This window comes from Geotrypetes seraphini, chromosome 6 (assembly GCF_902459505.1).
Source record: "Geotrypetes seraphini chromosome 6, aGeoSer1.1, whole genome shotgun sequence".
Lineage (NCBI taxonomy): Eukaryota > Metazoa > Chordata > Amphibia > Gymnophiona > Dermophiidae > Geotrypetes > Geotrypetes seraphini.
The window spans coordinates 14,684,786-14,711,184 of record NC_047089.1 but is presented as its reverse complement, the minus strand read 5'-3'; the positions used below and the strand labels follow the sequence as shown (position 1 = coordinate 14,711,184).

General features: G+C 42.9%; 1 protein-coding gene across 2 annotated transcripts in view; it reads left to right on the top strand.

The window, feature by feature from the left end:
- The window catches only part of LRRC32 (leucine rich repeat containing 32), a 68,558-nt gene that overhangs the window by 13,025 nt on the left and 29,134 nt on the right, over positions 1 to 26,399 (top strand). For both annotated transcript variants that reach the window (XM_033947381.1, XM_033947380.1), the window contains exon 2: positions 15,742 to 15,832. In XM_033947381.1, the coding sequence (XP_033803272.1) occupies positions 15,746 to 15,832 (87 nt within the window). In that variant the 5' untranslated portion in view covers positions 15,742 to 15,745. The remainder of the gene's footprint in view (positions 1 to 15,741; positions 15,833 to 26,399) is intronic.

The following is a 26,399-nucleotide window of genomic DNA, read 5'->3' as shown; positions in this document are numbered from 1 at the left end:
AACATTCTGTTTGCTTTCTTTGAGGCTGTGGCGCACTGCACCGATGCCTTCAGTGTTGCGTCTACCATCACTCCCAGGTCTCTCTCCAGGTTACTCCCAGGAGAGAGACCTGGGAGTGATGTTTGTTGTTTTTTTTAATTAAAGCTATAGAAGAAATGCTTGTAAAGATCTGTTTCTTCAGCTCTGAAGAGCACTTTCAGGCTTGGGAACTACACTTGTGGAGAGTGGGTGGTGCAGTGGTTAGAGCCACAGCCTCACCACCCTCAGGTTGTGGGTTCAAATCCCACACTGTTCCTTGTGACCCTGGGCAAGTCACTTAATCCCCCCATTGCCCCAGGTACATTAGACAGAACGTTCACCTGCTAGGACAAACAGACAGGGAAAAATGCTTGAGGACCTGAATAAATTCATGTAAACCGTTCTGAGCTCCGGGGGGAGAACAATGCAAGAAATTGACTAAATAAACAGTGTGACACATTTCAGCCTCTGATAACCAGAGCTGGTATTGTGATGTCATAATGCCTCATTCCACCAACCTCATCAGTGATGTCACAATGGCTTGATTGTCCTGTACTTGGCTCACTTTTACTACATTTTGATTTCTAGAGTGGCGCAGTGGTTAAAGCTTCACCTCAGCACCCTGAGATTGTGGGTTCAAACCCCCACTGCTCTTTGTGACCCTGGGCAAGTCACTTAATCCTCCACTGCCCCAGGTACATTAGATAGATTATGAGCCCTCTTGTGAGTTGATGTTCTGGGTTCTAACCCCATGCTGCTCCTCGTGACCCTGGGGAAGTCACTTAATCCCCCCCATTGCCCCAGGTACATTAATAGAGTGTGAGCCCACCAGGACAGGGAGGGAAAATGCTTGAAGTACCTGTATGTCAACCGTTTTGAGTGTGGTTGTGTATCTACAAAAAGGCGGTATGCAATTCCCTACCCCCCATCCCTACCCATAATAAAACATAATTCTTTCTTCTCAAACAAATGTCTGACATAATAAACCAGGTACAATTTGAAAAAGCCTTTACTGCCAACAGCAGATATGTGAGTCTAAAAGTCCCAGGATTTCTATATTGCCAAGAAGAAGAGACTGTGTGCTGGGTAGCTACTGCCCTTTGGGGGGAAAACCCCAGAATCTTTATCTTCTGTAGGTTAAGTCACATCTTATTACTTCTAAGCCAATCAGCAATATTGATCAGTTTGGAATTTAATCCTAAAAGAGCCTGTGAATTACAGTAGATGTATGTATGGGGGTCAATTGCAAAGATTTTATCAATATAGCCAAATATTACATAGTGTTGGAGTAAGGAGTGAACCCTGCAATACTTCACAAGGGAGGAGAGGCGAGAAAGGAGTGTAGGTGTCAATTTGCCAGAGTGCCTGGCTGCTATGTCCTGTTTAAGAGGCAGAAGAGGCCAGTGCAGGGCCATATCAGTTATTCCAATATCTTTCAGTTGTTTCAAAAGTAAATGGAGAGTCGGCTGATAAATTAAATGAGAGCAGTTTTATCATTGCCTAGAGCAGATTGATAGTTTGTAAGCATAAAGCACTCTAACTAGAAAATGAATATTTGGAACAGCTATGAGAAAAAAGAGTCCGATATCCTCAGTTAATAATAAACTTTTATTAATCATGACTGGAGTCGCTAGTCAACATATCACCAAGAATTGTAAGGATTGCAGTAGGCTTAATTTCAACTTTTGGTGGAACTCATTATCTCATATGTTCAAAATGGAAAGATCATTAGCTGGAACAAACAAACCAAAACTGCAGATATGTACAGCGACGTAGGCAAATTTTATTGTGACAAGCAAACGATATATTAAAACCTTTTTACCAAACAGGGGACCCAACACGGTCCGTGTTTTGGACAACCTTCATCAGGGGTCCATGGTAGAAAAAGGAAAAAACATATGTCACAACAAATATATAAGATATATAATGAAACCAAACAGGTAATGGGTCACGCCGAGAAGGTTGTCCGAAACACGGACCGAGTTGGGTCCCCTGTTTGGTAAAAAGGTTTTAATATATAGTTTGCTTGTCACAATAAAATTTGCCTACATCGCTGTACATATCTGCAGTTTTGGTTTGTTTGCTCCTGGTTGGTTTTTTCACTGCAGACAAGGTTGGACCCCCTTCTTTTAAGATCATTACCTGTACAGAATGGCAGTTATAAGACATTTATTAAAATATGGGGGCCAATGACATCTTTTTGTGATGATCAGACACCATTTACTCTATTTTATTGAAATATACACCATAAATAATAAAGAAGGGGATGGGGGTATTTATTGTATGTAATATAACAATGGAGATGGGGATGGGGTATAGGGTTATATATATAAATTTTGTTGTTATTCCTATCAGATATACAAGTAATGTTTTCATGTATAGGTATGGTTTAATTTGTACATTTGTTGAGAGGTTAAAAATGAATAAAGAAGAGGAAAAAAGAAAGAAAGAAAATGAAGGATGTAAATTAAAGAACTAGGGCCGGTGCTAGACAGATTTGCCTGGTCTGGTTTGTGGTGATTTGGTGTGGGATGGACTGGGGAGGGCAGCAATGGGGACTCCAGCAATGGGGACTCCACTAACTTGGAACCTGAGGACGTTACTGACCAGACTTTATGGTAGATATCCTGCAAACAGGATGGTTGGATAGGCTGGAGTGAGCTGGGACAGCAACGTCAGCATTTGGAACCTAGGACAATACTAGACTTTACGGTCTACGGCCCAGAAATATCAAAGAAGAGAAAAGTTCATGTAATCATGTATTTTTTAATGGGAATAATTAATGGGCCGACTGGATGGACCGTTCAGGTCTTTATCTACCATCATTTACTATGTTACCTGGCAGAAACTCAAAGAGTAGCAACATTCCAGAGCTGAGATTGTGATGTCATAATGCCTCCTTCCACCAATGTCTAAGAGCCAACCTCAGCAGTGATGTCACAATGGCTTGATTAGATGGCAACTTCAGCATTTGGAACCTAAGACAATACAGGTGGACTTTACAGTCTATGGCCCAGAAATATCAAAGAAGAGACAAGTTAATGTAATCATGTATTTGTAATGGGTATAACTAATGGGTTGACTGGATGGACCTTTCAGGTCTTTATCTGCCGTCATATACTATGTTACTATGTTACCTGGCAGAAACCCACAGAGTAGCAACATTCCAGAGCTGAGATTGTGATGTCATAATGCCTCATTCCACCAATGCCCAGGAGCCAACCTCAGCAGTGATGTCACAATGGCTTGATTAGACGGCAACTTCAGCATTTGGAACCTAGGACAAAACCAGGTGGACTTTACAGTCTATGGCCCAGAAATATCAAAGAAGAAACAAGTTAAATTAATCATGAATTTTTGATGGGTATGACCTTTGGACAGAATGGATGGACCGTTCAGGTCTTTATTTGCCATCATTTACTATTTTACTGTTACTATATCTAGAAGTGCAGTTTCAGTACTGTGGCTTTTCGGTGTTCCCTCTAAGCTGAGCAGGAGTCCTCCACCCACAGTCTCACCAATAGAGGGTGCTGTTTTACTGTCACATTTTTCAATTGTGAGGGACAGGCAAGTTCTGCAGGACTCCAGGGAACATACCTGTCCTTAGCGACTGAAAATATTCCACCCCCTAGTGGTAGCAATGCAGCTGGAGGACACCTGCTCAGCTTAGAGGGAACACCCCGCCCCCAGTCTGATTAGGGAGAAGAGAGTTCATAGTTTCAATGAAGGTAGTCAAATGATTTCCTATAATATATTTGGAGGATTTTAGAGATGAAGGGGAGGGTTGAAATAATTTGAGCTCTTTACTTACGTGGGGATCTTTTGCTGCGGTTGAATGATAGCAGATGTAAAGACACATTTTGCATGAGGGGTGGTAACGTCATCAGGATCTACCTAGTTTTAGGCAGTGGGAAGGCTCGTAAGTGGCCTCATAACATATTGACGATTGGATTTGATTACATGTTTATTTTTATTTATTTAAAAAATGTATATGACCGCCTGGAATCTCAGCGGTTTCCATACATCAAACATACCTAATAGACATAAATCTTACAATTAACAATTACACATGGTCCTAATACAATTGCTCCACACACTTCGTACAAGCGATAAAAGTGCAACCTAAAAAAAAACTTGTGTTATAAATAATACAATATTGCAGGGAAAAAACCCCAAAGCAACTTCTTCTTTTTTTTTAATTCTTTACTAATTTTCAAGCTTTGACAGTGTATTACAATTAATTTAACTTTAACAGATTGCATAAAATACACCATATTACACACATTATTAAAGAAAACATTCATTTTCCCCCCTCCTCCCAATTATTAATATATTAAATCATATTATTTATTACAATATTATATTTAAAGCAACTTCTAAGGAAATAGTTCACAAATAAGCATCTACAAACATGACCATGAGCAAAGTTAGGCATAAATTCTAAAATGTTATCATTTATGTGCATTGTGTACTAAAATTTAGGCCCAGAAAAGGCATCAAATAGGCACCATAACCAGCTAGACCTCGAGAGCCACAGGAGGGTCAGGTTTTCAGGATCTCCACAATAAATATGCATGAGCTAGATTTGCAAATCCATCTCATACATATTCATGGTGGAGATCCTGAAAACCTGACCTGCCCGTGGCGCTCGAGGACCGGAACTGCCGACCCCTGAGCTAGACTAACGATCCTGACAGCTACACCTAATCAAAAAAAAAAAAAAAATAACAGGAAGCACTTTTTAACACAGCTCATTTACCCAGAATATTCTGGAAGGGATTGCCAGCCCTCTATCGCCCTATATATTGCCCATCATGCAATGCTCTGCCCTACGCAGCCACCATGTCTTTGTCATACAATGCTTTGCCCCATTTTATCATTCTGCCGCCTGTACATTGTATCTTTCTTACTATATCTGCCAAACCATGTCTTCCCTGCTGAAAATTCACGTGCTCTGTCCACTACATAATATCTGCTGTCCACTGCGCTAGGTTCTACCATGTTAAATGCTATACCGACAGGTTAGCCACGTTTTGTATACTGTTTTGCCACGCTACATTTGTATCCACTATAATAATTTCCGTGCATCCGTAGCTCCGTGGCCAGCAGAATGTTAAAGAGTGTGGCGTGTGCGCGTGGATGTTCGGAACTGACATTGGGGAGAGAAGGAGGCGGCGGTGACCGAGCTACGGAGCTAGGGGAGGGAAGACCACAACCACTGCCGCTCCCTGGTCGCACGGCCTTCTCCTCTGCCTCCACTCTCCCCTCTGGGTCATGCTCTCTGTCCGCCCGGCGATGAACCAACACCCCTTACCTTAGAATTTGAGTTTCTTGGGCGGTCGAGGATGAGGATTTGTTTATTCGCTGCCATGGCGCTGGAGGATGGTGGCGCTGCCGCAGAGAGGGGGATGGGGTGGGGTGGGGCAGCCAAAGGAAGGGGAGTGGGGCGCAGGCACGGAACAGGAGGGAGGGAAAGAGACAGACACACAGACAGCGGCCAAGGAGAGAGAGAGAGAGAGACAGACAGAAAGACACACAGACAGCGGCCAAGGTGAGAGAGAGAGAGAGACAGCGGCCAAGAAGAGAGAGAAAGAAAGAGACAGAAAGACAGACAGACACACAGCAGCCAAGGAGAGAGAGACAGAAAGACAGACAGCGGCAAACGAGAGAGAGAAAGAGACAGAAAGACACACAGACAGCGGCCAAGGAGAGAGAGAGAAACAGACAGAGATAGAAAGGCACACAGACAGCGGCCAAGGAGAGAGAGAGAGACAGAAAGACAGACAGACACACAGACAGTGGTCAAGGAGAGACACAGAAAGAAAAAAAGACAGACAGACAGCGGCCAAAGAGAGAGAGAGAGAGACAGAAAGAAAAACAGACAGCAGCCAAGGAGAGAGAGAGACGGACAGACACATCTATTCTAGCACCCATTAATGTAACGGGCTTAAAGACTAGTATATAATACTATGTTTGCCATGCTTTATTTGCCATGCTATGTTATAATGTTCACCATGTATATAATACAATGTCTGCCATGCTATGCCATGTCTGCCACGCTTGTAATACTATGCTATGCATGTATATATGACTGTCTGCCATGCTAAGCTGCCATCCTATGGTTGTCATGCTGTGTTATACTGTGCCATATTTGTCATGCTATATTTTACCAGGATTTACTATGTATGCAAACTTGTAACCCATTCTGAGCTGATATAAAACCAAAACTAAAATAAATTACATGACATGACATTTATTGACTTCTGTTCCACCTTAACCTTTCAATAAGAGGCTTTGGATCCACTGGGCCAAATTTTCCGACAGATAAGCATATTTAGTGGCACTGAATATACAGCTAATAAGAGGTATATGGACATTTCAAAGCTTAATATTAGACAGACATTGGCTTAGCACTGTAAGACATTTTTTCTAAATAACATCATTTTGATTTCTTTCCGGAAGATTCTATAATCTCATATGGCACCTGTGATTCTGACGACATCTTTATCTAGTTTTGCGGCTTGGAATGAGAGCAGGCATTCTAACTTTGTAGCCTTTTTTGTTTTTTTCGATTGAGGGGTAAGTAAAGGGGTTTGTATTTTTCCGAGGCCTTTTTGCTTCTTTCAGTACTTCATGATTGTTTGGGGCCCAAGGGGGCCTGAAAGTTAATTGGGGGAGGCGTGCACGGCTGAAGTTTTGCCTGGGGCATTTAATAACTTTGTGTCGGCCTTGCTGGCCAAGCAATATGGAAAAGAGCACGGCACTACTTATGCATGTGAGCCCATTTGCACATGGAAAATAGCTTTTATGCATATGCAAATGCTTCCTAGACTTTCTAAAATAACATCCTTAACTTGTTAATATAAATCATTCTGATTAAAGTAAAATATTCTCCCACTTAAAAACACACAAAAAAAAAAAACTATCTCGTTTGGAATCATAAGATAGGGATTTTCTTCGTGAATTTAGCTCACACCCTTTTTGGTAGGTGCTTAAAGTGAGTTAAATTAAATATTTCCCTGTCCCCAGAAAGTTTATGATCTAAGTTTGTGCCTAAGGAAATGGAGGATTAAGTGACTTATCCAAGGTCACAAGGAATCTGAGTGGGATTTGAACCCTGGTCTCTCTAGTGTTTAAGTGTCTGCTCAACCACTGAGCTATCCCTCCACCTATGTTAAAAGCAATACCATCTCTAATTACATTTATGAATCGGTACTATACCCCACTAGGAGTTCAGTTTGATTCCCAAATTAAGTAAGAGGCTGGTCATCTCCAGGAATTACAATTTATGCATTAAAGTCAAAATGATAATCTTACATTACAAATATTAAAATCAGTGGAAGAAAAAGGGATATTTTGCAAACAGCTTTTAAAACCTTTACAAAATCATCTGTTAGTGGGAATGATATATCTTGCTTATTTCTTTTCTTTGTTTAATTAGACTGAAAAATTGCAGTGTCCTTCAAGCCTGCCATGATTTTTAAGCTCCAGTTAGAGGTCTGGAACATTTTGTGTGTGCAGACAATGCAAACATCTGCCCTGCATTTCCTTTTCACTTCCACGCCAGGATGTCACGAGCGCTGCCGAGAACATGTGCTCCACAGTACACCGGCAGGGATTGAGAAGAGAGCGTGCGCACGGCGTACTCAAGGACCACGGGGCGTTAGACAATCAACCACAGTGGAAGAGTGGTTTAGCAGTTAGACGGGGAGGCAGCAAACCAGTGAACCCAGGATTCCAAATCCCAGGTCTTCCACCGACCTTCTTTGTGACCTTGAGCAAGTCGCTTCACTCCCCATCACCTCCGGTGCCATTCAGTTGTATGCGGGTCTGAGCAGGGAAATAGCTCGCATGCCTGACTACAGACATAACCCACAGTGAGCTCAGCTTAGGAAAAAGCAAGCAATGAATCTAAAATCCGAATCAAGGTCATGAATTCAAGACAATAGCACGACGGGAAAGCTTTGCTCAGCTCGTTCTAAAGTCGTTTTCATAGCTCTGTTTTTGTACTGCTGGAATTTAGGAGAAATGTTTTCTTAAGCGCCTTTTCCCCTTTAGGCATACAATGGAAGAAGTCCCTTAATAAATCGGCAACCTCTCGGCGTGCTTCTTGGAAAGAGCTTGAGAAATGAAATTCCATTGTTTGCAGATTGGCAAGAAAACCTTACCGCGGCAGAAGCTATGATAGCGCATGCCACAGCTGTCGTTGGTGGTCTTTCCCTTTCTAAGGCCCAGATTCCCGAAACTTTCACGCGGCCGCAAAACTGTTTTCCGGCGGTTTTGCCTGCACATATTTTAGCAGCGGATTATCAAAACGGATTAATAATCGTTTATTTTTCTATACCGCCAAACCATCAATTCATGGCGGTTTACACAATAATAATTACACTAAGGGCTCCGTTTACTAAGGTGCGCTAGCGGTTTTAGCGCACGCTACAATACCGCGCGTGCTAAACGCTAATGTCTCCACAGAGTTTGCGATAGTATTTTTCATTTAGCGAGTGGTTAGCGCATGCTAAAAACGCTAGCGCACCTTAATAAAAGGAGCTCTAAGCCATTAGAAATGCAAAGCCATGTAACAATTATTATAAATGAAAATAACACAGTTCAGAATAAAATACTAGATAGCAAGATACAGCCCTATAAAAACTTATAAAAGATAGTAATTACACAATACAAATTGATTATACTAAAATAAATAAAAATAGTCTGTAGAATTGTTTAAATGAATGATCAGAAGATGGTAGAAACTGACTATAATAACAAATTTAAAAATAAAACCATCATTTAATTTTTTTTGAGGTTTGGGAGGTTCGTACATTTCCTAGACAAACTCGTCTCTTTTTGAAAATTTGGGACCCATATATAGAAAACTGGAACGCTTTTCCAGGGGCTGTTATAGGGGAAAACACCCTCCTGGGATTCAGGACAAAGTTAGACAAGTTCCTGCTGAACCAGAACGTACGCAGGTAGGGCTAGTCTCAGTTAGGGCGCCGGTCTTTGACCAGAGGCCCGCCGCGTGAGCGGACTGCTGGGCACGATGGACCTCAGGTCTGACCCAGTGGAGGCATTGCTTATATTCTTATGTAAGACGGGTTGTACACCTTCTCCAAGGTAGAGAGAACGAGAGAGCACTCTCTAAAGTTGAAAGGGGATAGATTCAGTACGAACGTAAGGAAGTTCTTCTTCACCCAGAGAGTGGTGGAAAACTGGAACGCTCTTCTGGAGTCTGTCATAGGGGAAAACACCCTCCAGGGACTCAAGACAAAGTAGATAAGACAGGTTGTTCACCCTCTCCAAGGTAGAGAGAACGAGAGGGCACTCTCTAAAGTTGAAAGGGGATAGATTCCGTACGAACGTAAGGAAGTTCTTCTTCACCCAGAGAGTGGTGGAAAACTGGAACGCTCTTCTGGAGTCTGTCATAGGGGAAAACACCCTCCAGGGACTCAAGACAAAGTAGATAAGACAGGTTGTTCACCCTCTCCAAGGTAGAGAGAACGAGAGGGCACTCTCTAAAGTTGAAAGGGGATAGATTCCGTACGAACGTAAGGAAGTTCTTCTTCACCCAGAGAGTGGTAGAAAACTGGAACGCTCTTCTGGAGTCTGTCATAGGGGAAAACACCCTCCAGGGATTCAAGACAAAGTTGGACAAGTTCCTGCTGAACCAGAATGTACTGTGTAAAGACTAGTAAGGCAGGTAAAGCTAGTCTCAGTTAGGGCGCTGGTCTTTGACCAGAGGGCCACCGCGTGAACGGACTGCAGGGCACGATGGACCACCGGTCTGACCCAGCAGCGGCAATTCTTATGTTCTTATGATTAATAAATTTTACATAAAACCAATTACGGGATTTGCCTTACTGTTTTTTGTAGAGAAAAGCAGGGCGTGTTTTATGCGCGATTGATAAAAGTATACGTAGCCTCTCCCCTCCCATTTCCCTCCCACTTGTCCAATAGCTCTTGTATGCCTATGATTGACACACCGCTTATGGTGGTTTTGCGACACTACATCTTTTACGACCGTTACAGCCACGTGTGTCGCACACATATGACGTACTCATATTCTATCCTCAAATAATGCCCGCGTCGATTGCATCGCGTTGCTTCCCAGTGACATGCGCACATTCATGCCTCTTTCCTTTTATATTCTGCGCATGTACCGGTCACCCAATCCACGTGACTTGACGTATGTAAATTGAGGAAATCTCCCCTGCTGTCCAGTGAATCCCCCTCCCCCCGCTGTCCATTGACATCATTCACATGCAAAATTTTGGGAGAATGTCTCACTTTTTTAAAAATTCATTCTCACAACAGCAGCATGGTTTTTGGTTTTTTTTATGTGGCTTTTTTACGCGCATTTTTGAGAATCTTGCCCTAAATCCTTTAGAATTCCGACTTCCTGATCGGGAGTCAGAGGTCATAGGGGTAAACTGCTGCAGGAAATCCATCAGCCTTCCTGCTTTTTTACACATTGAACGAATGACAGGTAATCACGAAAACGAGCAGAGCAGAATGAAATAAAATTTCTGCTTCCAAACAACTAGGTGGGGGAGGGGGAAAGGGACATTTTATGATTTATACTTGTTAAATATCAGCAGCAGTGGAGATCAACTGCTTTTACACCTAAGCAGCAACGAGACCAGCCACAACCAGCGAGAGCACACAGACCCGATCCTACCAAGAGTGTGAACTCTTCCCCCCATGCAATCCGCTAAGAAGATCGACTGTCGGCTCCGAGCGGCTTTCCCGCAGAGGAGAGAATCCTGCATTCACCGTGGGCCTCATCTGGGGCAGCCAGTTCAACGGCTCCCCCTTCTGCTTCTATTCCTTTCTCTCCTCTCTTCTACCTTCCAAAGTATTTAGATCAATGCTGTCTTGTTAAAATGTTTATTTTATTTTTATTTTTCCTCTAACTCTACTTTTCACTTCTCTATTACCCTCCAGGTACTTTAGTTAGATTGTGAGCCTTCGGGACAGTAAGGGAATTTTTCAAGTACCTTTCTTATTTCTAATCTTAATGTATATTTTCTGTAAACCGCTTAGAACCTAACGGATGTAGCGGTATATAAGAAATAAATTACATTACATTAAAACAAATTACATAACCTCCAAACAGGTTTACCTCATTAGGTTGGTATTGTCTGTCACAATCTCTCTTTACTGGCTGGCATTTTTGCGGTTGATCCCTCCAGGCCCTGGATGTCAAAGAATGTGTTCATGTTTTTGTTTCTCTGCGTCTGTCAATTTTTCATTGTCCAAACAAGGAAATCGATGTACATACAATCCGTAAATCTGTTCTACATATTATAGTAAGCTTCCACACTGCAAGGGAGCTTTCAGTAATCTCTGTGCCGTGGAATCAGGACTGAGAAGAGTAAAAGTAATAGCCAAACGCATCTGAAACAAAACTTCAGCTGTCTTACTCAGAAGCTTTGGGTCCAATGAGCCAAATTTTCAGCCAGCAAAGCGACACAGCCTGAATTAATAAGCAATGTTTAGTGGCCCTGGACATACAGCTGAATATATCAATTGGTGAATATTGCTTGAACAACATGATAGACAAATAAGTCTAGATAGATATACAGTATATGTGTGTGTGTGTGGGGGGGGGGGGTGCTGAAAAGTTCTCAGCCCAACCAACCAACTTCCTAAATTCTGAGCGTTATTTTACCGCTATAAGCTGAAAAGAATGTTATCTTACTTCCTTACGTGCCAATTTGCAGAAATAAAATTCTCTGTTTTGACATTGTTTCAGATCAGTGATTGAACCATATCCTCGTCATTCTCTTCTTGGTTGGGCTGAGAACTTTTCAGCATTCCCTGCTAGTGTGAAGACTGAGAACTGAGATTGTGATGTCATAATGTCTCACTCCACCAATAAGAGCCAACCTCATCATGATGTCACAAGGACTTGATTGGCCTATACTTGGCTCACTGTTATTACATACAAAGGGGTGCTGAAAAGTTCTCAGGCCAACCAACCAACTTCCTAAATTCTGAGCGTTATTTTGCTTCTGTAGTTGAAAAGAATATTATCTTACTTCCTTACGTGCCAATTTGCAGAAACAAAATTCTCTGTTTTCACATTGTTTCAGATCATTGATTAAACCTTATCCACATCGTTCCCTTCTTGGTTGGGCTGAGAACTTTTCAGCACCCCTTCGCAGTGTGAAGAGTTCAGTCTCAGGTAACCAGAGCTGAGATTGTGATGTCATAATGCCTCATTCCACCAATAAGAGCCAACCTCATCAGTGATGTCACAATGGCTTGATTGTCCTGTAGCTGAAAAGAATGTTATCTTATTTTATTAAGTGCCAATTTGAAGAAACGAAATTCTATGTTTTGACATTGTTTCAGATCATTGATTGAGCCATATTCATGTTGTTCTTTTCTTGGCTGGGCTGAGAACTTTTCAGCACCCCCTCATAAAGTGACACTGTTCCCTGAAGAATTTTAAATATCAAACAATAAAGTTTAAACACAATTCTGGCTTCGAAAGGAAGCCAATGAAAGGCAATAACTTAACAACTTACAACATTTTGTACCATTTGTAATATCCACCCACTGTTAAGCATCAGCACTTACATTTTTAGGGGGGCATTATTAGATTGTAAGCTCTGTCGAGCAGGGACTGTATAATAATTAGCAGTTGTAGGGGGAGCAGTTCTATAAGGGCATCAGGAAGGAACTATTTCTATAAATGAATGTAGGTATAACAGTGAAATTGCGCACGTATAAGTTAACAAATTATACGAGAACGCACAACATATAATATGTTCATATAATGATTCAAAATGTTGTGTGATTGTGGCACCGAGGTACCCCCCTCTTCAAACGCAGAATGCACCCAAAAAGAGGGAGAAAAAGCCTCAGTCTAATTTAGCAGTAGAGAACCAAAAGGTACAAATCAAAACTGCTTTTGATACTTTCACTGGCAAAAAAAACCCCCTCACAGAACAGCTCAGGTTTAGAAAAGGCCAAAGTCACCCGGAGGCACATTCAAGAACTTAGCTGATAAAAGACGACTTGAGCTCCAACGCTGTCACATCTTCTCCAATAAAAAATATGATGTGGAGCCATGAAACTTACAAGTAATTCCACACTTTTCATTTCAGTGAGGCAAATGCATCTAGTAAATGGGCCCAAGTCTAGGGAAACCAAGCCATTGTGACATCACCGATGAGGTTGGTGGAATGAGGCATTATGACACCACAATACGAGGGACTGCTGATACGTTCTCAGCCCAACGAAGAAGACAATGGGGAGAGTGTGGTGCAGTGGTTAAATCTACAGCCTCAGCACCCTGAGGTTGTGGGTTAAAACCCACACTGATCCTTGTGACCCTGGGCAAGCCCATTGCCACAGGTACATTAGATAGATTGTGAGCCCACTGGAATAGACAGAGAAAAATGCTTGAGTACCTGAATAAATTCATGTAAACCAGGGGTGCCCAAATGGTCAATCATGATCAGCCAGTAGATTTACAAAGCCAACGCGAGTCTATCGCGTTGCCTTTGCGATCTTGTTCTTCCTGCCTCCCCGAGCCAGGCCAGGCGCGTACAAGCACCGGACCCACAAGCCTTCACCTCCAACGTCAATTCTGACATTGGAGAGGAAGTTCTGGGCCAGCTAATCGCTTCCTGGCTGGCCTGGAACTTCCTCTCTGACGTCAGAATTGACGTCAGAGGTGAAGGCTTGTGGGTCCGGCGCTTGTACGCGCCAGGCCTGGCTCCGGGAAGCAGGGAGAAATAGGCGTGGTGGCTTGTGGGGGGCAGGGAGAGAGAAAGAAAGACAAGCAGGCAGGGGGAGAAATAAAGAGGGGGGCAGGGGGGAGATAGAAAGAAAAGGGGGGGGGGAGGCAGAAAGAAAGGGCAGAAATAAATAAATATTGGATTCAGTCAGAAGAAGTAAGTGCAACCAGAGACTCATGAAATCATCAGAGAAAAAGGTAGGAAAAATGATTTTATTTCAAGTTAGTGATCAAAATTGTCCGTTTTGAGAATTTATATTTGCTGTCTATATTTTACACTATGGCCCCCCTTTTACTAAACCACGATAGTGGTTTTAGCGCAAGAAGCCTATGAGCGTTGGGAGCTGTGAGGGGCATTTAGCGCAGCTCCCTGGGCTAAAAACCGCTATTGCGATTTAGTAAAAGGGGAGGGGGGTACATTTGTCTATTTTTGTATAGTTGTTCCTGAGGTGACATTGAATATTTTAAAGTCATCTGCCTTGACCTCTGAAACCCCCCCCCCCCCAAATACAAATGATAACTCACATTTTCTCTGCGTACAGTGTGCTTTGTGTTTTTTTTAAATTTTATTGTTGGTAGGTCATTTTGACTTGGTCATTTTAAAAGCAGCTCGCAAGCCAAGAAAGCGCGGGCACCCCTGATCTAAACCATTCTGAGCAGGAAAGAAAATTGAATGAGTCAACAAATATTCTATTTTCAACTCGGACAACCTAAGCAAAATCAGGTGCCAGTGAATATATAACCTCCTTTGAATATGAGCCTGATTGTGGATAACGCATTGAAATCCGTAGCTCGGTGAGCAGCTGCCGAGGTCATAAAAGTAACAGAATGTTAGGAATTGTTTGGAAACCAGGGAGGAAAGAACTGCTAATATAATAAATGTGTTTTGAACGCATCAGTTCATGATGTGACTGAACCTTGCCTATTGTGGGAAAGTCTGATCACTCTGTCAAACACGGCAGAGCAAGAACTAGAAAAGGAGAAAAGAATAACAAGCAGGGCAACGGGTGGAGTTGTCAGAACTGACCTAGAACTATAGCCTAGAACCATAGTATCATTGGATAGTTCTTGTGATGGACCAATCAGAAGTAAGCGGCTCATTTACACTAGGGCAGTGGTTCTTAACCTGGGTTCGACCGAACCCCAGGGGTTCGGTGAGTCAGTCTCGCGGGTTCGGCGGAGGTCAAAACACACCTCCGACTCATATAGCGCTTCGGTCTCGTTCAATCATCTATCAGTTATTCAGTGATTTTGATCAAAACTGATCGTGTACTCGGTTTCTTGATCTATCAATCTGTAATTAACGCCTTATATACATCAATCAATTCCTGATCAAAATTTGTGATTTAAGTGATAGATGATTGAACGTGACCGAAGCGCTTAGGATTCGTGATGATACGCCCCGCTTGTCCATAATTGGCTGCAGGTGATCACGCAACATCGCTTGGCCTATCTGTGCTGCAGGGGATTTGATGCGCGCAGTAGTCGAATTGTACGTCGTGTGATACCTATCTTAATATTTTAATCCCTTCCTAACTATGTCGAGCAAAATACGAAAGTGGTCGGAACATGATGGGAGTCAGCGTCCTAATTGCATTATTATTCGAAATATAGGAGAACTTTTTTGTTTTCAAAATTGATATTATTTTTTCCCTCACTGTATACCTATGTTTTGAATTTGTAAAAATCATATTTTATTTTTCCAATAAAGAAGGGTTCAGTGAACACGCATATGAAACTGGTGGGGTTCAGTACCTCCAACAAGGTTAAGAACCACTGCTCTAGGGCGTTAGCATTTAGGCATTAAAAGCATTACGCAGTATTGTTCAGGCTTGCTGATTTTTCATTTTATTTTGGTTTATCTTCATTGGTTGAGGGTTTATTTAGATTTGGGGCATTTTTTAATTCTTATTTTGAAGAAGGCTGTTCGAAATTGTATACAATTTGAACTGTAATATGAATCCTTTCTTCCTCAGAGCCATGCGACTGTACCTTTTACTGTTTCTCTCAGTGGTAAATGGAGGGACGTCTACCTATCGACCTTTGGAGGACTTACCTTGTGAACTGGTAAGACAAAAAGTGACGATGTATTAAAAGGTGTTATGAAGAGATTTCTCCAAGGTGTGGCCTGGCATAGACAACCTACATGATAGTAAAGTAATAGATCCCGGATGGCTAAACAGCACTAAACCACCACAAGTTCATGCAAAACTGGTGAGATTGGACTCATTTGGAGCACCTTGGGGACACCGCGTGAGCGGACTGCTGGGCAGGATGGACCATTGATCTGATCCAGCAGCAGCAATTCTTATGCTCTTATGTTAACCAGCAAACCACTGGTATTCAGCCAATATTCATTGGCTGACTGGCTAAGAATAGTGGCCAGATAGGCCCGCCCTTAAATAGCAGGCCTATCATTGGTCACTATGACTTAGCTGTATCGGCTTGGTTATCTAGGTCTAACAGGGGTCTCAAAGTCCCTCCTTGAGGGCCGCAATCCAGTCGGGTTTTCAGGATTTCCCCAATGAATATGCATGAGATCTATTTATATGCATTGGTTTCATTGTATGCCAGAGGTAGGGAACTCCGGTCCTCGAGAGCCTCGGGTTTTCAGGATTTCCCCAATGAATATGCATTGAAAGCAGCGCATGCAAATAGATCTCATGCATATTCATTGGGGAAATCCTGAAAACCCGACTGGAATACGGCTCTCGAGGACCGGAGTTCCCTAACCCTGCCTTAACAGTTTCTTTTTGGTCTCATAAGAGAGTATGAGTTTATATTTGCACTCTGTCGTTTCCAGGATCCAGAGGGAAACATTTTTTCCCTGAGATGGCTATGATCTAAAGCAGGGGGTCTCAAAGTCCCTCCTTGAGGGCCGCAATCCAGTCGGGTTTTCAGGATTTCCCCAATGACTATGCATGAGATCTATGTGCATGCACGGCTTTCAATGTATATTCATTGGGGAAATCCTGAAAACCCGACTGGATTGCGGCCCTCAAGGAGGGACTTTGACATCAATGCCAATAATTGGATATGGCCCCGACATAAAATTTCTGGATTCACTGCCAACTGCAGGAAATCGCCAGGTTGCCTCCCCCTGTCTGAATATCAGACTCATAGTATATTATGGTTCTATTGCAAACGCAAGCAGTGTCTCACTTTCGGCTCACCACACAATTGTTTCCCACGTATTCACCTTTATAGGACCCCCAGGGACCCCTGAAGAAGACTTTTTGTCGAAACGCAGACCGGTTTGGGTCCTGTATCCCTAGCGGACTAGGTCCTTTAAGGCTCTTATGTGGATGATTTATTTTTATGTGGATGATTTTAGTGTACCTTTGGAACTTTGATACTTTCAAATAAAGTCCATTTAGGAACATCGTCACTCCACAGAGTTTTTTTGGGTTTTCTCTAGGATAAGACTAGGCAAAGCACCGTACAAAACCTTGGTTACAAGCAAAGTCATTATGAAGACACACAAAAGGAATCTCGCAAGCTGTTCCTTAAGGAGTTGAAGACACACCACCAAAAGCAGGGTCTTCCAAACCTATTGATTTATTTGCTTATTAAAAATGTGTATTCCCTTTTACTAAGCTTCATTATGAGGGGCTGTTGAAAAGTTCTCAGCCCAGCCAACAAAACTGGGGCAGTCTCCATCGAGGGCTACAAACGTAGTCCAGCGATTTTCCACGTTGTCATTCTGCTGGGAAAATACGGAACAAAAACATGGAAAATCGCTGGACTAAGTGTATAACCCTCGCTGGAGACTGCCCCAGCTTTGTTGGCTAGGTTGAGAACTTTTCAGCGGCCCCTTGTAAGCAGCTAAAGCGGAGTTTACTACGTGGTAAACAGTAACACAGAGCCACACTACTGTCTCTGCATTTAGAAAGTGCAGAAAAAAGTCCCACCTCTTTACTAGAGACCTCATGGGGCCCCCTCAAATTCCCAAAGCTCTCATCCTATACACCTCCTTTGGGTCATAAGAATTATCAAAAGTCCACTAACCCAGGGAATATAGGGCTTCTCTTTAGGTTTAACTATCCCAAAGAATCCTGAGAATCAAAGGTGGAGCCCATTATGGGCAGGGTCTGGGGAAAGGAACCAGAATATAAAGAGAAGTTTACCCAGGAAGAAATGATATGGGAACTCCCCCAGTAAGGAATATGAAATACCTGTAGAGATAGATGAGAAAGAGAGTCAGAAATAGGACATGGAAATTGATCCATAATCTAGAAATACAATCCAAATAAAATATGGAGAAAAAAAATCTTTCAACTGCTCTGTATAACTGTTGTATTTTTTCCCTCTAGAATCCATGCTTAAATAGGACGCGAGTTTTTTTTACCTGAGTAAAGGCCTTATTCTGGCCAAACCCTGTTTCCCTCGGGGTGAACGTGCAAACTAAATTTACATAAAAGACTAAATTTGCACAAGAGACTAATTTGCATAATCCGCTAACTAGTTGCTTTGATATAAGAGTACTAGAGAAGTATTGCAGTCCCGAGAGAATTTTTTTCTCAATTTTCCTAGGAAGTATTAAGTCATAGACTGTTTATTTGTTTATTTCATTTTGACTTTCTCTTACCCTGATTGAAAAAGTAGGAAGAAAACAGGATCTTCTTACTGTCTTATACAGTAGGATGAGTATTCCTTGGAGGAAGTAGATGTAGATGCTAAGGCTGTTTGTGGCACAGAGATCTCCAAAGTATAAAGGTTTATAATCAATATATTTATTTAAAAATTTATATACTGCATAAAAACTATGTGGTTTACAGAATTGTATTCATATATTTTTAAGAAATACTAAACATGTTTCAACAAGACAAATACAAAAAGACATTAACTAACAGTATCATTATTAAAATCTTCTTTTAAAATCAAATCAATCTCAAGCAAAGTGATGTTGCCTCTATAGAGAGAAACCTTTTGACACAAGCTTTTATGCTCCAGTGAAGTGGCTTCGGTTTCTTCTCTATCACTGGTGCTTTTATTCTTCAATTCTTCCAGCCATGATGGAATGTCTTTCAATGGCACATAACCCCTTCACATATTCTTTACGTCTTTCTTCCAAGGTCATATTCAGCAGGTGCTGTTCCTCATCTCTCCATAGCTTTTTCTTCCTGTTGCTGTGGTTGTGCCCCAGGCTCACAGGAAATGATGTTTGTAAACTCAGGAGAAATCCCCCCAATAAAAGTTAAAAGAAAGCAAAAACAAACTGGTGGACACAAGGATGTTACTTGACAATATCTACGAGACATTTCTATAGACTGTCTCTGCCAAACAAGAAGCTAGTTTCATAACCTGAAGCTGGGTATTATGCAATTATGCACTGGGGCTTCTGGCCAGGACTAACCATGCTTTTAAAAAAATTAAACCCAGTTTCGAGAACACATTTCCTGAAACTGTTATTGCTATTGGACGCTTGAACTTTAGGAGGTCAGCAGCTTCCATTTGCAAGGCTGAGTCACGAAAGTATGTTGTTTTTAGAACGCCAAAAATCCCCACTTTAATACATCACAGGTCCCTTTTTTTATTTTGAAAGACCATTTGTATGAACCAATAAGCATTCAGTAAATACAAAAAGAATCAGATGCAATACAAAATCCAGGTAGTTCAGTGACTGAACAAAACACTTAAGCCTTCTTTTTATTGGAATATTTTAACTGGAGCAACGCATTATCTTTCCTAGCATTACAAAGAGTAAACTAAACTAAACCTTATGTTTTATGCTTATGTTTATTTTTCATTTGATGGATCGCTTATCCGTAGTTTACTAAGCGATTTACAATAAATACATGAACAAGTTTGTATACCACATCATCTCCATAAAGATAGAGCTCGGCACGGTTTACAGGTAATTCAATAAATGAGGGAAGGCCATAATAAGAAATTAGAGGTTATGAAGAGGATAGCTAGCTTTACATTTTCAATAGATAGCTTTACATTTTGGAGAAAAGCCAGGTTTTCAGATGCTTTCGGAATAATTGGAATGAGCCTATGTTCCGCAGCGGGGCAGGGAGGTTGTTCCAAAGCTTAGTGAATTTGAAGAAAAAGGATTTCCCTAATTTACCTGCATACATGATGCCTTTTAATGAGAATGAGAAAGAAAAAGAAGAGAGAAAGAAAAAAGAGAGAGAGGGGGGGGAGAAAAACGAGAGAGAGAGAAAAAAAGAGAGAGAGAAAAAAAAGAGAGAGAGGAAGAGAGAGAGAAAAAAAAGAGAGAGAGGAAGAGAGAGAGAAAAAAAAGAGAGGAAGAGAGAGAAAAAAGAGAGGAAGAGAGAGAGAAAAAAAAGAGAGGAAGAGAGAGAGAGGAAGAGAAACTAAACTAAACCTTAAGTTTGTATACCGCATCATCTCCATAAAGATAGAGCTCGGCACGGTTTACAGGTAAATTCAATAAACAAGGGAAGGACATAATAAGAAATCAGAGGTTATGAAGAGGATAGCTGGCTTTATATTTTAAATAGATAGCTTTACGTTTTGGAGAAGAGCCAGGTTTTCAGATGCTTTCGGAATAATTGGAATGAGCCTAGGTTCCGCAGCAGGGCAGGGAGGTTATTCCAAAGCTCAGTGAATTTGAAGAAAAGGAATTTCCCTAATTTACCTGCATACATGACGCCTTTTAATGAGAATGAAAAAGAGAAAGAGAGAAAAAAAGAAGAGAGAGAGAGAAAAAAAAGAGAGAGAGAGAGAGAGAAAAAAGAGAGAGGAAAAGAGAGAGAAAAGAGAGAGAGAGAGAGAAAAAAGAGAAGAGGAAGGGAGAGAGAGAGATAGAGAGAAAAAAAGAGAGGAAGAGAAACTAAACTAAACCTTAAGTTTGTATACCGTATCATCTACATAAAGATAGAGCTCGACACGGTTTACAGGTAATTCAATAAATGAGGGAAGGACAAAATAAGAAATTAGAGGTTATGAAGAGGATAGCTAGCTTTACATTTTGGAGAAAAGCCAGGTTTTCAGATGCTTTCGGAATAATTGGAATGAGCCTAGGTTCCGCAGCGGGGCAGGGAGGTTATTCCAAAGCTCAGTGAATTTGAAGAAAAGGGATTTCCTTAATTTAGCTGCATACATGACGCCTTTTAACGAGGGGAAAGATAGTTTGAGTATGTGGGCAGATCAGGTCTCGAAGAATTCCAGGATAGTGGGATTAGGGGAGGAAGAATGCCATGTAGATCTTGAATGTTAGGCAGGTACATTTAAAGTGAATCCTAGAAATCACTGGAAACCAGTGAAGTTTTGAAAGAAGCGGGGAAACATGGTCGAATTTGCTTTTTGCAAAGATGTAATGTAATGTAATTTATTTCTTATATACCGCTACATCCTAGCCGCAGTGTTCTGGATCCGCTGAAGTCTTTGAAGATTTTTTTTGGTTAGACTTAGATAGATGGAATTACAATAGTCCAGTCTGGAAAGAATGATTGATAGTACAAGGAGAGCAAAATGTTGTTGGTAGAAGCAGGATCTCACTTTCCCCAACATGTGAAGACTAAAAAAACATGTAACTATACACCTCTTAGATATCCTAAACCTGACCACACACCATTAAGAACAAACTATTTCACACTCATAGTAAAGTAATCAGACCAAGAGGGACATTTTCAAAAAGGACGTCTAAGTCCAATTTGGATGCTTCCTGGCATATCTTCTCCCAATTAAGCAGAATCAGAACTTGTTGCTCACGTCGTCTTCATTGCTCTCTCTGACATCACTTCCTTCCTGGAAGTGACATCAGAGAGAGCGCCAGAGCTGACGGGGCAGAAATTTTGTGACTGCTCACGTCAAAGTTTCAAAGGTACAGGGGGGGACGAAAAAGCCACGTGCGCGGCAGGGGGAGGGGTGGGAAGGGGAGGGTGGAGAGCAGGAGGGGTGCTCACGCCCTGAGAAAGATTGCGCCCAGGGCGGACCGCCCCCCCCCCACCCCTTACTACGCCACTAATCATCCCAATATTCAGAGCGCAGGAGGCAACCCGGCTACCTTCCGCAGTCAGCGGTAAATGTGGATACTTAATACCAGAGCCACCGGCATTGGATGTCTGGGTTAAGTTTAGGCACCATGGACTTAGCCAGCCAAGCTGATATTCATTAGTTGGCCAAAGGCCTAACAGCCAAAGATAGCACAACATAGCCAGTCACCGGCCAATCCACTGAATATCGGTGGCTAGCCAGCTTAGCGGTACGTAGCCAGTTGGGAGCCGTTCCTGGCCATTTAAATATCGCTGCTTATTAGGTGGACTCTGTCTCTGTTCAGCAGAGAATCTCTCCATTTCACATTTCGTGTTCTTCATTTGGACCTGTTCACTAAGAAACCATGTTAAGGCTTTCCTCATTCCGAAACAGTGTCTTTCAATGCATCGGCCCCTGGGAGTGGAACAACCTTCCAGGTTACAGTTGCCAGGAAACTGCTGAAAAGACATCTGTTCTGTAAAATGAAATAGAGCAGTGTTCTTCAACCACCGGTCCATGGACCAGTGTCGGTCCACAGAAATTTCCTGCCGGTCCACAGGGCCAGCACATGCATCAGGCCCAAAAGTGTTCTTCAACGGCCGGTCCACGGTGCGATCGATGCGGCGTTATCTTCGAGCCAGCTCCCTCTTCCTAACTGATTCAGTGCACAAAGCCACGGGCAGCAGCTCCTATGGGCATCCTGCGCCTGAACCGGAAGCCTTCTCTCTGACGTTGCAACTTCAGAGGGAAGGCTTCCAGATGAGGCACGGGACCTGCAAGGTGCAATTAGTACTATTATGGGGGCGGGGTTTGGGTGGAGATTGGGTAGAGATGGGCGGGGTCTGGCCCACAACTTAGCCCAGTGTTCTTCAACCACCAGTCCACGGACCGATGCCGTTCCACAGAATAATTCACAGAACATATCACCCCAGGTAGTGAGGGATCTGCATACCAAGTTTCGTTCAAATCGGTCAAGCCGTTTTTGAATTACTGTGAGAATGGCAGCTTTTTACAGTTTTTCCATTGACATGAATGGGTGAAATCTGATTTTATGTTTGTAGCTCCGCCCACGTGTGCAGGTGGGCCGCGAGACCCCCAGAACATATCACCCCAGGTAGTGACGGATCTGCTTACCAAGTTTCGTTCAAATCGGTCAAGCCGTTTTTGAATTACTGTGAGAATGGCAGCTTTTTACATGTTTTCCATTGACATGAATGGGTGAAATCTGATTTTCTGTTTGTAGCTCCGCCCACGTGTGCAGGTGGGCCGCGAGACCCCCAGAACATATCACCCCAGGTAGTGAGGGATCTGCATACCAAGTTTCGTTCAAATCGGTCAAGCCGTTTTTGAATTACTGTGAGAATGGCAGCTTTTTACATTTTTTCCATTGACATGAATGGGTGAAATCTGATTTTCAGTTTGTAGCTCCGCCCACGTGTGCAGGTGGGCCGCGAGACCCCCAGAACATATCACCCCAGGTAGTGAGGGATCTGCATACCAAGTTTCATTCAAATCGGTCAAGCCGTTTTTGCGTGATCGCGGCACATACACACACACATACCTCCGATTTTATATATATAGATTATCATTTCTGCTGGCTTAGCCTGGTATTCGGTATTTTACGTTCTGGCTTTAACATGAGAAAATTCAAAGAACAGAAATAGAGAAATCTTCTGGTGGAATGAGGAAAAAATGTCAAAAATATGTAGTGAGCTATGCTTGCCCGAGGCTTTGCTCTTGAATGAGTTCTGGGTTCATGTTACTCTCTTAGCCTGTCTCGTTAATCTTTCTATCCATCGTACTCAGACTACAAAGTTCTTCATTATTCCTCCTTTTGTAGAAGATATAGTTAATGTAGCACTCAACCTTGATGATATTGGAATCTGTGGTATCTGTTCTAAACAGCCCACGAATACCTTTGTAACATAAACCTTTCGTGAGTTGGGCAATCCTTGGCGCCCAGTAACATTTTTTTATATGAAGGGCGAAGTAAAAGCTAGGATAAGTACGAAAAAAAAAGTAGGTCATTTGGCTTTCTCAGGTCATTAATCTCCTTCGTTGTTTGGAAAACAGTCGCACAGCCGCCCTGTAAAAATACAGACCATTTTTCTGTGTCTGACCGAAATGATAATTCCAGCATTAGGAATAAACTTGTGTAACTCCATTCCGCTCTCATGGTATGAGGATTCCCAGCAGAATGTTTTCAATTTCCGGCATTACTCTTAGCCCCTGAAAGAACACATTTCTTATACCACAACCTGTGTGGATGTGCCGTCATTTTAAAAGGTCAGGGAAAGACGAGCGTGAGTTGTTCCATTTTTGGTCATCTCCTATCCGAAACAACACCAGAAGCATCTTGGGGCTGATATTCTGCCAGCGCCAGGCCTGACGTCAGCGCTCAACCCGGATATTCAATGCTGAAATTATGCCAATATTCAGTGTTTAACGGTGTCAGGTCAAAAGCGCGCCGGGACAAAGGTGCGCCCAGACAATGGAGCGCAGCGCGCGCCGCCGCGCCGCTCTAAATTACTGTTTTTAGCGCTCCGACGGGGGTGTGTGTGGGGGAACCCCCCCACTTTACTTAATAGACATCGCGCCGCGTTGTGGGGGCGTTGTGGAGGGTGTGGGGGGTTGTAACCCCCCACATTTTACTGAAAACTTCACTTTTTCCCTGTTTTTAGGGAAAAAGTTCAGTTTACAGTAAAATGTGGAGGGTTACAACCCCCCAAACCCCCCACAACGCCGGCACGATGTCTATTAAGTAAACTGGGGGGGTTCACCAACAAAACCCCCCGTCGGAGCCCCTAAAAACTGTAATTTAGAGCGGTGCGGCGGCGCGCGCTGCGCTCAATTGTCGGCGCGCGCTTTTGTCTTTCGCGCCGTTGTCTATGAACCGTGTTCAACGGTTAAAGATAGGCCACATGGCCTATCTTAACCGTTAAATTTAGCTGGTTAACACTGAATATTCACTTTTAACCAGCTAAGTCATATGACGTGGAGGGACATTTTCGATAAGACTTCTAAGTCGGACTTTGGACATTTTGAGAATAACGTCCAAAAATCAGGTGAAGAAAATGTCCAATTTCAAAACCGCAAGATGTCTCTCTTTTTTTTTTTTTTTTTTCCGGAAATGGTCCAGTTAGACGTTTTGTCCAGCTAGATGTCTAATTCCCCCCCCCCCCAATTATAGAACACCCCCATCTAAATTAAAAACGTCCAAAACAAGCCATTTGCACGTGGGAGGGACCGCACAGACATGCCAGCAGAGCAGTAGGGCACCCCAGGGGGCACTGCTGTGAATGCCACATTAAGGGTGCCAAGTATTTATCCCACCATAACCCCTGCACTTTATATGGTGATGCACTGTTCCCTCTAAGCTGAGCAGGAGTCCTCCACCCACAGTCTCACTCACCCACCCACTCACAGTGCTGTTTTACTGTCACATTTTTCAATTGTGAGGGACAGGCAAGTTCTGCAGGACTCCAGGGAACATACCTGTCCTTAGCGACTGAAAATATTCCACCCCCTAGTGGTATTTTTAGTCTGCTGCCCTCCAAAACTCACAGTACCCAATTGTCTACCACCCCAATAGCCCTTATGCCTGAAGGTGTCACCTATATGGCAGTACAGTGGGCTTACGGTGGGCTCACACTTTCCACCACAAGTGTACTAGTTAGGATGGCATACGGGCCTGGGTCCCCCTTCTCTGCAGTCCACTACACCGCTTACCAGACCACTCCAGAGACCTGGCCATAGTATCTGCAGCTGTCATAGAGACAGCTGTGTACTGTTTAATGCAGATATTTGGAGGTGTGGGGGGAGATCAGGGACCACTGGTTGAGTGTGTGCGGGCGGGAGGGGGGGGGGGAGCTATGGAAGGATGAAACTCCATCATGCTATTTTTCCCAATCCTTCTTTGGGGCTTTCCTTATCTCAGTAGCTATAGAGCAGAGAGTTATTCACCACCTACGTGGAATGGGTGTGTGATTCTTCTCTCCAGTTGTTCCCCTTCTCTTCTATATTCTTCTCATCCCCTTATACTTTTAACGTCATCTTCTTTTCCTGTTCAGGTAAATCCTAATGACCCCTATCTTCTCTCTTGCCCAATGCCTCATGTCGCTGGGGTTGAGGTCTAAATGGTCTCTTTTCAGGAGTAAGGAGTCTCAAAAGGGGTTTTGTTCCACCTTTGAAACCTGGGGTGGGATGTTGTGAGCTAAAAGGGTTCTGGGGGGTTATCCCCTGAGTAAGACTGGGATGTCCATGGGGCTAAACCATCCTCATTACAATACCTATGGGCTTCTTAGCACTTAGGGGTCCTTTTATTAAGCGCATGCTAAAGAAAAGGGTTCATAGTCAGTTACGTGCGAGACACCAGCACGCCGACAATCGAGCGCTGACAATTCGGCGCAAGAAAGAAGTGCGCTGCGGGAAAACTTAGTTTTAAAGAGCTCCGAACCGGGGTGTGAGTGGGGAACCCCCCAACACACACACACACACACTTTACTGAACATAAGAACATAAGAAGTTGCCTCCACTGAGGCAGACCAGAGGTCCATCTCGTCCAGCGGTCCGCTTCCGCGGCGGCCCATTGCCTGAGCAGTGGTTCCTGACTATTTCTATAACCTACCTCTACTCCTATCCCTATAACCCAAGTCTATTCTTATCTGTACCCCTCAATCCCTGTATA